Here is a 14,883-nt window from a genome sequence, read left to right as displayed (position 1 = left end):
AAGCACTGTAATATCTATTTCCTGGGTAGACTTCGTACGTTTATTCCTTATTTATTTATTTAGAGACCGGGTATCTATGTGGTTCAGGTCGGCCTTTAACTCACTATATAGCCCAGGCTGGCCTTGCATTAGCAGTGATCCTCCTGCCTCAGCCTCCCAAGTTTTCAGATTACAAGTGTGCATCACCATATTGTTTATAAATTTATTCTTAAAGGGAACTGAAAAATTCCTTCAGAAGAAGTACATTTTATCACTCACATTTATACTATAATGATGTTTGGCTGATGATACAGAATACCTAACCATACCAAACACGTGATAGACTTTAATATGTCAAAGGGAAAATAAAATGAAGCAGTTTCACTAAAAATAAATGTCAAATCAGACTTAATAAGGAAATACACACTTTAGTATTTGAAAAGACATTTTATTATTTTACTATCACCATGCAGTATTAGAATGCATTTTCTCCAAGGTACAGGATAACGTTTCTCTCTGATTGTCCCAAGAACCTCAATATCATCTGTCCTTTGGAGGATTCAGTTTCATACGACGTCTGTGATACCTTAAAAAAAGGAAAATACTTGCAGTATTATTTGAATAAGTTAACTACTCTTGATAAAAATCTTAAATGTTTATATTTTGTTGTTTTTATTAGAACTATTTGAAAAATCAATGAAATTTTATAAATATACTATTGAAAACCTCACATATTTCTTAACATTTGCCACATTCCTCCATCCTGGAAACTTCGGGGTTATGTGACGGGCAGTGAGCCCAGGACCTTTACATTCAGCTACATCCTCGGCACTTTTGAATATTTTTTTTCTGAGACAGGATCTCACCAAATTGCTAAAATCCTAGGACATTGTCGTCTTGGACTTTTGGCCCTCCTGCATCAGCCCGCCACAGTGCTGGGATTACACACATGGGACTACAATGGAATCACTGTTGTAGCTTGGCTTAACTGACGCCATCTCGAGCCCTGTATTTGACCCAGAAGAATGAAAAATTACCCTGGGTACCAATCCCATAAGAAAGGCAGAATGAGCTGTACCCACAAGAGAGAAAATTCAACCTGCTCAACAAAGAAGCAGGATACAGGTGTCAGCCAAAAATAATGTAGGGTTCCAGCTAACTTGTTTCCAACAGGGTGTCTTGTTTTGTGGTTTTCTGTTTTAAAAGCCCTGTAACTCTCCAGTTCATGGACACTTGTTTTGACTCTAAAACAAGGGTCTACAGGTGGTCACTGAGCTCAGCTAATAAAATTCCTAATTTATCAACGTGGCTTGCGTGGATTCCTATACTGTTCATGACACCACTTCATCACCACATTAAGCACTTTCAGCTCTTGACGATAATTTCAAAATAAACTAGATTACTGATTTTCAGTTAAAAACTAGTAATGGTAGCTGCATATGGTGTCACACAACTGTAATCTCAGCACTTTGGGAAGCTGAGACAGGAGGATTAGAAATTCAAGTCCAGCCCGGTCAATTTTCCAAGACCCTGTCTCAAAAAGAATACAAAGGGGTAGGAATGTAGTTCAGTGCAAATGTCCTGGGTTCAAGCCCCACCACCACAAAAAAACAGAAAAAAAAAAAAGATTTAATGATTTGTCTTTGTACTAAAGAAATATCACACCATAAAAAGGAATATGCACTATTAAAGTTTTAATTAATAAGGGATATTTTCCTCTGAACAGAAACCTCTTAAACCATAAATTCATGTTTTAGTAAAAAAGGAAAGCTGGGCACAGTGGGGCACGACTGTAAACAACAAGGCTGAGGCTGGAGAGTCTCAGGTCAAGGCCAGTCTGAACTACACAATGAGACCTTGTCGAAAAAACAAAGCAAAACCAAAAATAATTATAAGGTCCAACCTAAGCACGGGTGTGGTCAAATAAGAAGTATCACAATAGAATTAAACTAGAAATAAGTACAGATCATCTGGAAAATTTCAAAATATTTAGAAATTAATAACTACAAGTAATTGGTCAATAAAAACCAAACCAAACAACAAAAACAAAAAATTTCACAAGGGATAGTGAAAAGTATTTTGAACTGAACAAAATTTTTCTCAAATTTTTTTTTTTTTTTTTTTTTTGGTCTTTTTCATTTTTATCGGTACCGGAGATCGAACTCACAACTGCCTGCTTGCAAGGCAGGTGCTTATGCCGCTGACCTAAATTCCCCAGCCCCGAACTGAACACAACTTTAAAAACTAAAAATCTGTGAGATGCTACCAAAGTAGTGCTGACTGGAAATGTGTTAGCATTAAATGTTTTTTGGGGGTTTTTTTTGGTACTGAGGATCAAACTGATGATCTCACGCTTGCCAGGCAGGTGCTTACGCCAGTGAGCTAAAGTCCCGGCAGCGCTAAATGTTTAAAATAACTAAAAAACTAAAAGCTAAAGAAAGAACAAGAGGGGCTGGGGATTCAGCTCAGCAGCATAAGCGCCTGCCTTGCAAGCAGGCAGTTGTGAGTTCGATCCCTGGTACCGACAAAAAGGAAAAAGACCAAAAAAAAAAAAAAAAAAAGAAGAAGAAAGAAAGAAAGAACACAACTCAAATAGAAAACAGAACTAACAGAATCGGCCAGGCGTGGAGAGGCACACCTATCACCTATCACCCCAGCACCGGGCCAGCCTGGGCTACCCAGTGAGTTCAAGGCCAGGCTGAACTACCAGGGAGGCACTGTCTCAACAATGTAAAAGATAAAATAAAAACAAAAAACAGAATCAAACCCAAAAGTTTTTTCTTTGAAAAGATCAACAAAATTAACAATTACCAGGAATCAGAGAAGTAATATCATATTATAAAAATGTTAAAAAATGATAAGGAAATATCATAAATAATTACCTAAATGCAAATAAACTCAGTAATTTAGATGAAACACACAAATTCTTTGAGAGACACAAACTACTCAGGTGCCTTTAAGGAGAAACAAACGGAATAACTTTATTTGTCAACTAAAGTAATTAAATATGTAATTTAAAACTTTCTGACAAAGAAAATTCCAGACTCAAATGGCTTCCCTGGTGAATTCTGATTTAAGAAAGACCCAATACACTTTCTGTACACATTCCTCCAGAAAACTGGAGAGGAAGGTCTACTTCCAAACCATTTTATGATGCAAGCATTACCCAGAAACAAAAAACAAAGCCGTTATACAGCTGTGGCCCATTAGCCGCCATACACCAACATGTGACAATTCTACACACATTTTAGCAAACTGCATACAATATTAAAAGAATCAGACACCATGAGCAGAAATGGAAGACTGAATTAACATGGAAACATCACTTAAATATAATTCACCATCATAAAAAAGTAAAGAAGTGAGCCGTGATTGACAGCTAAGTTATTCACAAATACTATGGACAGTCAGACAGGACTGGGCGCTCGAGGATCAGGGCAGAAGACAAGTGTGGCTGGAGGCGCGTTGGCTGAACCTCAGGACAGAGAAATGCTTGCACCATCCATGACCCCTAAGGATGAGGAGCAGGCACTCATCACCGTGGGGGGCACCACAGCCTCCGGGGCCTCCCTTCAGGAAAGTCCTTGCTCCATGACTTGCCTGTTTGATCCCTATTTAACCAGTATTACCTAAGCAACTATACTTGTAATCTTATCGGTGGGCCATAGTTTGGTCCCACCTTGTCATTTTCCACTGGGTCAGTGTTACCTAAATTACTGTACTTGTAATCTAATTAGTTAACTAGAGTTTTGTCCTACCTTCTAACCACTGCACCTTGTGATTTTATTCTATCAAACTCCTTCGAGAAGTGGGATGCTCACCCCACTCAGGACTCTCTCCTGTCCCTCTTAGGCACAAAAGCTTTCTTTCTCTCAATAAATACTTCCTACTCTTAACCTCTGCTGTTCCTAGAATTCATTCTTCAATTTTAGAGAACAAGAACTTGGCAAATCAGACATCTAGCAGGTTAGGAATTAATTTCTCGTATATTCAGGTTATTTGGAGGTCTTATGTCATACACTGTATGTCAACAGGACCATCTAAGTAAGTGCAGAGGCAGCCATGGGGAACAACAAGAGATTCAAGAAGCCAAAGCATGCCTTTCCATGAGCCAGCCAGAGCTGGGAGACAAGAGCAATTCCCCCCAGCTCCCTGGTAAGCAACTGGCTGATTTGGAGGAACTCGGACTGAGATGATAGCAACTAAACTAAAAAATATAACTTAATGCTTGTATTGATTGACTTTGCAGGTAAAGTACCTAAAGCTGGTACTCTAATCTATTCGGAGGATAACAATATGTAGTATAGCAACTGTGGAGAATTTCCTTGTATCTTATTTTTGAAATCCAATGTTTTGTCCTGTTTTACTGTTTTGTTTTGTTTCTGTATCTGGGAACCTCAGCAACTATTTTGAAGGTAACAATATGTAATATAATGACGATTACTAAATTCCTATCATCTTGTTTTGAAAACCTATATAGCTGTTGTTTTTTGTTATTGCTGTCATCTTTTGGTTTGCTTCTTGATTTTTCTGTTTTTTTCTTTTTCTCTTTAAAATAAAATAAAATAAAATAAACAAGTGCAGGGAGAAAAAAATCCAACAAAATTCACCCATTCATGATTAAAAAAAAAAAAAGACAGTAGAGATTTCCTGAACCTGAAATAGAGCATCTACATAAAGCTTAATATATAGTAAATATCATTCTTTATGGTAAAAAGAATGATATTCACTCAGTGCACTCCCTCACTAAAACCAGGAAAAAGGCAACAATGTTTGCTCTGAACACTAATCAACCCTGTACTTCAGGTCCTAAGCAATAAAGCAAGAAAGAAAAACAAAAGGCAATTTAAAAAGAGGAACAGCAGCTGGCCCTGGTAGCACAAGCCTGTAATCCCAGAGCTTTGGAATGCTGTGGCAAGAGGATTGCAAGTTCACACTGAGCAAGCACAACTCTGTCTTACTGAGCCCCTGTCTCAAACTATACAATAAAGAAGTCTGAGATGTAGCTCAGTGTAAAGGCCTTGCATCAATCCAAATGCCACAAGACCAACCAACAAACCGAAATCCCTAAATGGGAAAGTACAGTATACCATTTTTCATGATACACTGAATGATCATTGTAAAGACATCATTTTTCCTGAAATTGACCTAAAGATGGAACATAATTCTCTTTCAAAAATAACAGCAGGCTTTTTACAGAAATTGAAAAACCTAACTAAAATGTATATGGAAACGTAGGCAACACAGGATTGCTAAGAAAAACTTAGCAAAGGTGGAGGATTTGCTTTACCTGATTTCAAGACTTGTTTAAAGACAGACACAAGATCAACACTGACTTTCAACAAAGATGCTAGGTTGACTCATGCAAAAGGGATAATGTTTTTAACCAGTGATCTTCAAACAAGATATACTATACCTGTGCAAAAAATAAAGTTCAACTTACACTTCACACCATACATAAAAAGCAGCCCAAATGAATTACAGACTTAAACATTAAAGCTAAAATTATAAATCTTACAGAAAAACTTCAGGAGAAAATTTAAGTGGTTTTGGGTTAGGCAAAGATTATTTAAGTGTAACAAAATCCCGACCTACAAAAGAATACATTGTGAATTAGACTTTGCCAAAATTAAAGCTTGTGAACTTCAAAAGCTATTTAGGAAATAGAAAAGCAAGCCACAGGCAAAAAGTGTTTACACAGCACATAGCTCATAAAGTCCTCTGATCTACTGTTGGGAGCAAAGCTGTCTGTACCTCCAGTATCTAGGATAAGGCCACTGCCTCTCATGAGAAGTGAGCAAAGCTCAGGGAGCTGATGCACACAGTGACTTGACCTTAGCTTGAGATAATATAGTTTTCTCTTGTTCCCACAATTTGCTGTTCTGCTAATAGATTAGTATTCTTCCTGTCCCAGATTCTATAAACTCTCCATAAATGTATTCATATGCTGATTGTATAAACAGATGTGTTGCAGGTGCTGGGAAGTTCACTTTCCCCCATCAGGAGAGAGGGCTTCACCTGACCTCAGCTTCTGTATTACTGATTCCTGTCCTTCTTCACCCACATCATCCTCCCCCCAAATTTCAAGAGTGTCACAGGATGGGACAATTGGTGCCTGAACGAGGACTTGGAGTACGAGGAGAACTTATCACTTAGGAGGTGAGGGGTCACCTTGGATTGCTGTGCAAGCAAAAAAATGCTCACAGGAATGACAGGAGAAGGGTTACTGACATCATCAGGTGTAAAACGTGAGTCCAATAGGCTCATGAAAGCCACAGTTGTACATAAGTATGCTTACTACATTATAAGATGCAAAACAGATCAAATGTAATTCAGGATATAAAGTTCATTCCTTATACATTAATATGCTTATAGCTTTGCTTAAAGTCAGAGAAATGCCAATTAAGACTACAGCTTGCTAGATTTCTAGAGTTTGTTCAGAGGAACTCTCATTGGTTTACAAAAAAAGAAATTGTGGGGCTGGGGATTTAGCTCAGTGGCCCAAGCAATGCCTGGTAAGTACAAGGTTGTAAATTCAATCCCTGGTACAAAAAACAAAAACTGTAAATTAACATACTTGGGAGAAGGTAGACAAACTGCTTACAACAAGGCTAAAGCAAAAACTAACCAGCACAAATCTACTTAGACCTCCACAGACTTTTAAAGGGTTATTTTACAAGGAGAAACCACTGCTTTCCACTTCTCTCCACTTCTCACAGACACCTGGGCGAGGGAGGGAACAGGGTCAGCAACAGGAGGCAGAAAACAGAGCTCCACCAAGCCTGGCCATGGTAAGGAAGGTGGGCGGAACCCACAAGCATGCTTTGGATTGTGTCAGCTGCAGCAGGCAACACAGGCTTCATGCTGGGATCACCCTTCTTACATTACAAAGGGCTGTGACATCTGAGGCAGCACGGCTGGCGACTGTTAGGGCAGGGGACTGTTAGGGCAGGGGACTGTTAGGGCCCAGGCAAAACAACTTAAGAGCAAGGTTTTGGGGTGGAGCCCCGGGTACCTGCAGAAGGATTCTACACAAGCGATATTATAAACCCAAATTATAGGAAATTTTATAGGGAGAACACTATTAGAATAAAAGGAAGGTCTAACTGTATGACAGAGGGTGTGGAGATGACCAGTATTCTTTTGAGGGAAGTTTGAAAAGAATAAAAACCAAAAAAAAAGAAAAGAAAAGAATAAAAACCTTTTAATTATAGATGGTTTTTTTTTTGGGGGGGGGTGCCAGGGATCAAACTCACAGCCTCACATTTGCCAAGCAGGCACAGCCCCAAGATGGAGGGTTTTTATGAGATCTCTGCTAACTGACCTAAAAAAATTCTGACTACTTATAATTACAAACTTCGAAAATTATTAAAGTTATTAATTTAATTTGGCCAAAATATGTATGTACTCTGATTTTACAATCAGGTTGTCTTACGTATTTTGTCTGTCTGTTCAATCCATAAACAGATTTTATTTGAGCTCAACAAATTTTTCTTCTTTTTTGCATTTTTGGATTTTTAAAGAATTTGTCTGATATGCTCCCACCAAAGTTGCCAGCTGGTCAAAATGATGTTAAGACAGGTTGTACAAATGTAATGCACACTGTTGTTTATGTATTATGACTTAGGGATCTGCCATTGTTCAAAAATAATGAGTTAAGTGTTTATGATCTCATTCTCATGAGTCATCAAAAATTGGTTATGATAATTAAACAAAAATTCCTTAGAGTGGGGAGAAACTGTTGGACAGAACTGTGACTGATGAATAAGGAAGCAGCTGCTTGGAAACATTATCTAGTCCTTGTTCATTAACGGGAAGCTCCAATAATCTTCATAGCCTTATGAAAGACACCCCAAATGATGTTGTTTAAAGTATATTACTGTAATGTGTTTACACTAATCATTAAAAGATTAAGTTTTTAGTATGAGATAATAAGGTTTTCTGATTTAACGGTGCTATACTACATACGTTAATAAAAAACAAAACTTTTCATATGGCTGACAACTGTTGCTAATCTCATGGTGTACTGAATGTATTTATGCCTCCAAAATATACAGGTCTTTTAAGATGTAAAACTGGGATTACTCATGATGATAAACCTTTTCTTTCAGATTTGGACATCTGCCTTTCTCCTGTGCTCCAGATATCTGTGATAAGAAATTCATGTCAAGCCAAAATGAGATCACCAGTCAATAATATTTTAGCAAAAAAGTAAGCAATATATATGTATGTGCCACTACATGTAGAAATTAAGCAGTCCAAACAATGTCACACACTTCAGTGACATCTCATTAAAGGACAAGTTAGGTAAAAAACTTCTTGGGTATCTGATAGATGATTACTTAAAAAGGATATTCCATGCCAATATGGGGATTTTAGTGTGTTACAAAAATATGATCATAATTGTCATGCTAGGATATTGTGTGAGGCTTTTGATCTCACTTTTTCTTTGTGAAACTATATAACTGTTGTCTGTTAACATTCTATAAGGATTCAACTACTAAACATCTATGGCTGATAAAAGATAATAGTTCTCTGGACTGGGGCTTTAGCTCAGTGATCTAAGTGTCTGCCTGCCAAGCGCAAGATCGTGAGTTCAATCCCCGGTACCAAAAGTAAATAAAATAAGTAAACAAACAAATAAAAAATAATAGTTCTTAAGCTATATTTTATCTTTCAAGGTTCAGGCCGGGGGTTTAGCTCAGTGGCATGAGTGCCTACTTGGCAAATGTGAGGCCATAAGTTCCATCCCGGTTCCAAAACAAACAAACAAAAGAAATCCATCTATATTTCAAGGTTGTTGATTTTCAGGTAAAAATTATTATAATTAAGCTGGCTGCTCCTATTGCAATGCTAATTTCATTAATCCTTTCCTCTTCAACAACTAAGGTTTGGAGATCAAACGATAACAAGATTGATAGGCTTAGAAGAAAACAGTCAATATTTTGGCCCTAGCCCTCAGAGGTCAAGGAGGACCCAGGATATGAAGAAACCTTTTCTGTGACATCCTACAACTCTGGTTAGCTTTCACAGAAAGCAACTTGGTCAAACAATGGCTGTGACTCATCCTGATGGCTGACACTGACATAAACTGAGAAGCAAATCCTGAGGAGACTTGACTGACCTTGATGGATAGCAAGAGGTTAAATTTTATTAACAGAGGTATCAATTTAAAATGGACATCCAGCAGAAAGGTATAATCAAGAGATATTTAAAACAATGTCATAATAATATGCTAACTACTGAAAGGGACTTCAATCACTAACTCCTTCTGGAAGTTTCTACTTATGCCAACAGTTAAACACCACCATGGGTCATTAATAATAAATCATAAGAAAAATCTATATACAAGCTCAGTAAACCCTTCAAATTCTTTACGTAAGATTAGCTAAAACTAGAGAGATTCATGACAATATCAGATTCCATCTATAGAAAAATCTAAGTGACAGTGGGTTAAAGTCACTATTCTAGTCCCATGAAAACAGTATATAGATTTGGCTTTCTCAAACCTGCTTACCATTTCTAATGTTCATGTTTTTATTACACAAGCTCTAATTTCTCAAAAATTTGTTCATTCTTGTGTAGAAGCTGCCACACTCCAAGTGCTCATATAGATAACACCAACAATAAATATGCTAGATTCCTTCTGCTGGGCTCCACTAGATTGACCCTGTAAAAAGAGCTGCTAACTGGTAAACTTTAACGGACTTCTGAGGGCCATTAGATTAGCTCTCTGGAGGGGGCCCTAACTGCAGTCTCCCTTCTCAGCTTGAAGCAGGTAAAATGGAAACTATGCATTTCCCCTAACCACAGTTAAGGATGGCTTTTCTTATTATAGACAGCTAAGATAGTTACATTTATTGCAGACAGTCAGACAGGGGTGGGCCTTCAGCACAAAGGACAATTATGACTAAAAACACACTCATCAAGGTCAGGCTTTAAGAAAAAGAACAATCTATTAAAAATCAATTAAGTAAACAAAAAGGGGCTTTTTCAAACAGGGAAGGTTATATCATAGCCTCCACTTCACAGATACAGAATAAAGGTTTTTCTTCTGCACAAAAGACTGAATTGTAGGCTGTTATATGGACCTTGCAAGATCATTGATCCACCCTGATTGACACATTTTGTAGTTCTGTTGCAGTTTTTTTCTTTTTTCTTTTATTTTATCCAAGAAATAAATGGATTTTTAAAGAAAGATTATTCATCCAGTCCACTAACCTATTCTCCAATAGTGCTTATGTCTGTGGTGTAGTGCACCATACTAAAATTGCCATTATATGCACTGGCCACAAAGACCCTTTTCATTTGTTTCATATTCTCCAAACTGTTACTCAGGCTCACCTTGTCCCCTGATTACCAGCATGTGTGCTCTCAATCCCAGCTGCCAGGTCTTTCACTAATGACAATGCACGGACAGACAAACTGCTGGTTAATGTGAATTTTACTCTCTCAGATATCATTCAACAGGCTTGTGCCTTCCATGCTACTTTTCATCAGTACGCTTCTGCCTTGGACACAGTTCCCTTTAACCCAGAAACAAGCTGGAAAGGTTGGCTGGGTCCAGGTTTCAGAGGACACTTCCCCAGGGTTACTGTTGCTTCCACCGGGACTAGTCAGGCGGCTAACGTGTCACTGCTCATTGCTCAGATGCTTTTGTACTCTTGATAGCCCGTGGGTGCTTATGGCTGAAAATGGCTCAAATTATTTGAGTACTGCTTTCTAAATGTTTTAAAACACTTTCCACATTTTCCTTACCATGAGACTTCACTATAATCCTTAAGATCAAAAAAAAAATCACTAGCTCAAACTTCAGCTACAAAACAGAAAAGTGAGAATCCTTCCCTATAAAAATTCACCGTAATAGACTTCATTTGGCACTAGATACTATTAACTTTTAAAATTTTACTCAGGATGGGACTACAGTAGCAGACAGACAATTCAATCAGGTAAAGGGAAGGAAGTTAGGAAGGGTCCTTTGAAGGGATCTTCACATTGGACAATGGTAGGGACCTGCCCCAGTACTCACATGGGGCCCAAGGATATGCCAGAGCTGTCTGGCTGTATCATGGTCCCAAACCCAGAAAAGGAGTTCGTTCCACCTTTCAAGAAGCTGATGCTCAGTCCTGCAGCAGTGATGCCTCAGAGACCATGTTGCAGTCAACAGAAGAGAATGGGGCCATACCCAACCTGGGGCCAATTAAAGAAATTGACACAGTGACTGGGCGTGGTGGCTCACACATGTAATCCCAGCACTGAGGCTGAGGTGGGAGGATCCGACCGTTGTGAGTTCCAGACCAGCCTGGGCTACAAAGTGAGCTGAAGGCCAGCCTGAACTGCACAGCGAGACCCTGTCTCAAAAAAAAAAAAAAAAAAAAGAAAAGAAAAGAAAAAGAAATTGACCCAGGATGCCCAAAAGATGGTAACCAAGAGGAGAAATACTAACAACCCTGTTATAGTTTTCTTGGCCATGCTTACCCTGGTCTCTCTGCAGGTAGGAAATTCCCATGTTATACCCTATTGGACATTCTTTCCTGATCTGTCCTTAGCTCATCTGTTTCCTTGGGAGGCTCCTGCTTCCATACCTCGTTTTACTAATCAACCCCAGCCTCTGGGTGGCTGCTCTGATGCTCATATTCTTCAAAACTATTCATCATTTAATTACACTGATCGAGCAGCTGCCCTTCCTCTTTGTCAGATCATCTTCCCTATGCTTATCTACTCTAGTTATAGAAAAAAACTGCCATTATTCATAATTCATCAGGAACAGACCATGATGAATTACTCCTCTTAAACAATTCTAGTGGGTCTCTAACAGCCACCAATTATTTATGTCCACTTACCTTGCGCCACACCACCATTTGATATGTGCCACTAGGTAAACTTGTGCCCTGGGTAGAATGCGGTACTCATCAAGTTAACAAGACTACCATTATAATGTGATTGTTATGGATTGGTCCTCACTATGTATAATGTTACAGGGCACTATCCTGTAGTCTGCACTTCATGTTTCTCAAAAATATCTCCAAAAGGATTTATGGCATTTGGCTGCTAGTTTCTCTCCCATTACTCTGTCTAGTGAGAGCCTCAAAGCATTAACCATGTAGGTACTAGAAAATATTGGTTCAGAGCCTACAACTATATCCTTATGTTCCTTTGGTGGGAACCATCAATATCATAAAGATGATTATTACGTTAGTTGCAACAATTATAATTTTACTTCCTGCATTACTACCTTAAATAAGGATAAAGATATTTTAATACCGTACTTCCCATCATTTGTTATGATTTCTATTGATATCTCTGCACCATGGTACAATGACTGAGATCTACAAGTCCTCAAAGAAACTGACAAGCAATAGACCTGCCCCAAGAGAATGGTGGGCTCATAATTTGGGAACTCTTTCTTCATCCTTCTTGCCGCTACTGTGGTGTCAACTGTAGCCCTCGCTTAGAGTGCACAAACTGCACTTTAATTTTTTTAAGAGCAGAATATATTTATTGAGAGAAAGAAAGCTTCTGTCTGAGAGAAGGAGAGACAGTAGGGGTCCCAAGTGGGTTGCTGCAGACCCCAAACTGCACATTTAATCAATCATCTGGCAAAAACCACAGCATATGCTTTAGAGAGCCAAAAAGATAGATTTAAAACTAGAAATACAAGTCAACGCCCTTGAGGCAACCATTTTAGATATAGGTAATAAAGTCAAAGCCTTTTGATATTGTTAAGGTCTACAATGCCTTGCTAAATTTAGCCACATATGAGTGACTGCTCTGCCACACCATTAAAACTCGGTGGAAATGAGGAAAAGTGGTGGCACACTTAAACACGACCAAGTCAGTGTTCTTACTACAGATTAAGTAGCTAAATCCATACTTGGACTGCTAGATGGATTTAATTCTTTTAATCTGGCATATCATGGAATCATAATATTGAGCACCATTATAGTTACTGTTGAATTAATAACTGTTAATTAGTCTTTTGCAGAATCTCCCAAAGACAAACTTTGCCCTTGCCTTAAGACAACATCATTGAAAGCTTCAACTACAAAACAGAAAAGGGCCAGACATTGGGAGCAAATCTCTTTATGTCTCCGGTATGTAGGACAAGGTCACTGCCTCTCGTGCATTTGGCAGGGCCCCATGAGAAGTGTGCAAAGCTCAGGGAGCTGATGCAGAGTGACTTGACCTTAGCTTAAGACAATACAGTTTTCTGTTGTTCCCACGATTTGCTGTTCTGCAATAGGTCAAATATTCTTCCTGTCCCAGATCCTAACAAGGCAGTGCCCTGAAGAACTGCCACCACAGCCAAGAATAAGAGAAAACACCTTCTCAAGAGAAACTAGGAAAGTAAATCGAGCTCCAGGACCCACAGGTCCACTGCTTTCAGAACTGTCCTCTACCAGCTGGTCCTTCAAAACCGCAGACCCTTCAAAACATGTTCCCATCCACATGAACGACACCACCTTCCTCCCAAAAATCCAGGCAGCAATGAGAGGCTCACCTCTTCCTTCTCTCTCCCTATTGCATTCCTACCAATAGTTAATTAGATTCCTAAACACCAACCCTCTTTTTATTTTCCTCCTTTTTATTCCCAGTGAAGATTCATTTTAGCTCTTCAACATTTTTAGCGCACTTTTATAAGTTTTATAAGTTTCCTAACAGAGTTCTTTAATCCCAATTTTTCCCTATCTTGCCTTGTCCCAAATATACAGCCTTCTTAACGATCTTCTAATGCACAAACATCAGTTCACTTCTAGAAACTCCTCAGCACAGAAGGCTTCACAGTACCCTTCCTACATCCCACTCATATCCTGGGCTCCATCTATCTGAATTCCACGCAGTTCTCCTTCATCTCACGTGCTGTCCCTTTTGCCTGCAGAGCTCTTCCTCATTCCCGGTCAGTATCTCTTCATCTTTGTTCAAGTGTCAGTCAGTCACACTTGAGTTTTCTTTCTTTCCTTTTTTTTGAGAGAGAGTCTCCCTATGTAGATCCTGCTGGCCTTGAACTCATCATACAGCCCAGGTTGGCCTTGAACTCATGGCAATCCTCCTGCTTCAGCCTCCCAAATGCTAGAATTATTGGCATGTGCCAGCACACCCAGCTAAGCTTAATCAATTACTCTACTACCTGCACTCCATGACAGCGATTGTGTTTTTGATCATCAGCACTTAGCAGAGCAGTTTAATGAAAATACATTCATTACTTCCATGAAAGTATCCTGCACAAATGTGCCAGCCCAGTAACAACTATGCAGTTACACAAGTGAGGAAGAGCAAAGTTTGCTCAAACAACAAAAAAGTGGCTGACAGTTTGATTTGGAAGAAGATAGATGTAAAAGAAAGATGATTCTGAGTCGGGAGTACAGCTCGGTGGAGACCACTTGCCTACCAGTGTAAGGTTTTCAGTTCAATCCTTAGCACCATTAAAAAAGAAAATCAAAACACAAAAATTAATTCTGACAGAGTACCTAAATAAATACATAACGGGGGGGGGGGACATATCTCAGTAGTACCCTGAGTTTTATTTTGAATACCAGGCGGGAAAAAAAAAACCCATAAAAACAAAAAACTTTTATGTAATACAATGTGAGCACTTACAAACAGGAGATTAATTTTAGTTTGTTTGTTTGTTTTACTTTAAAGAGAATAAAACAAAACAAAACAGAACAAAGTAGATTAGAGCAAAGCAATGCAAATAACACAGGATTTCAGAACAAGACCACAGAAAATCAACAGTAGCTACCATAATGTCTCTTATACTTGTAGTTTCTATAGGAACAAAGAATAATATATATTGTCCAGTTATTTGTTGAGCCCCAATTTTTGGGTGGAAATCTTTTTTTTTTTTTTTTTGAGACAGGATCTCACTATGTAACCCAAGCTAGCCTTGAACTCTTAGCAATC

At 38.6% G+C, this 14,883-nt stretch overlaps 1 protein-coding gene across 1 annotated transcript in view; it reads right to left on the bottom strand.

Moving 5' to 3' along the window:
- Nucleotides 1-406: 406 nt before the first annotated feature.
- Mrpl42 (mitochondrial ribosomal protein L42) overlaps nt 407-14,883 on the bottom strand; it is a 30,790-nt gene continuing 16,313 nt past the window's right edge. Inside the window, exon 6 of the mRNA XM_003475888.5 lies at nt 407-565. Within this exon, the coding sequence (XP_003475936.2) occupies nt 520-565 (46 nt within the window). The 3' untranslated portion in view covers nt 407-519. The remainder of the gene's footprint in view (nt 566-14,883) is intronic.

Source organism: Cavia porcellus, unplaced genomic scaffold (assembly GCF_034190915.1).
Source record: "Cavia porcellus strain 051 isolate PalLab524CR breed Dunkin Hartley unplaced genomic scaffold, mCavPor4.1 scaffold_8, whole genome shotgun sequence".
NCBI classification, from domain to species: Eukaryota; Metazoa; Chordata; class Mammalia; order Rodentia; family Caviidae; genus Cavia; species Cavia porcellus.
This window is presented reverse-complemented; position numbering and strand designations above follow the sequence as displayed.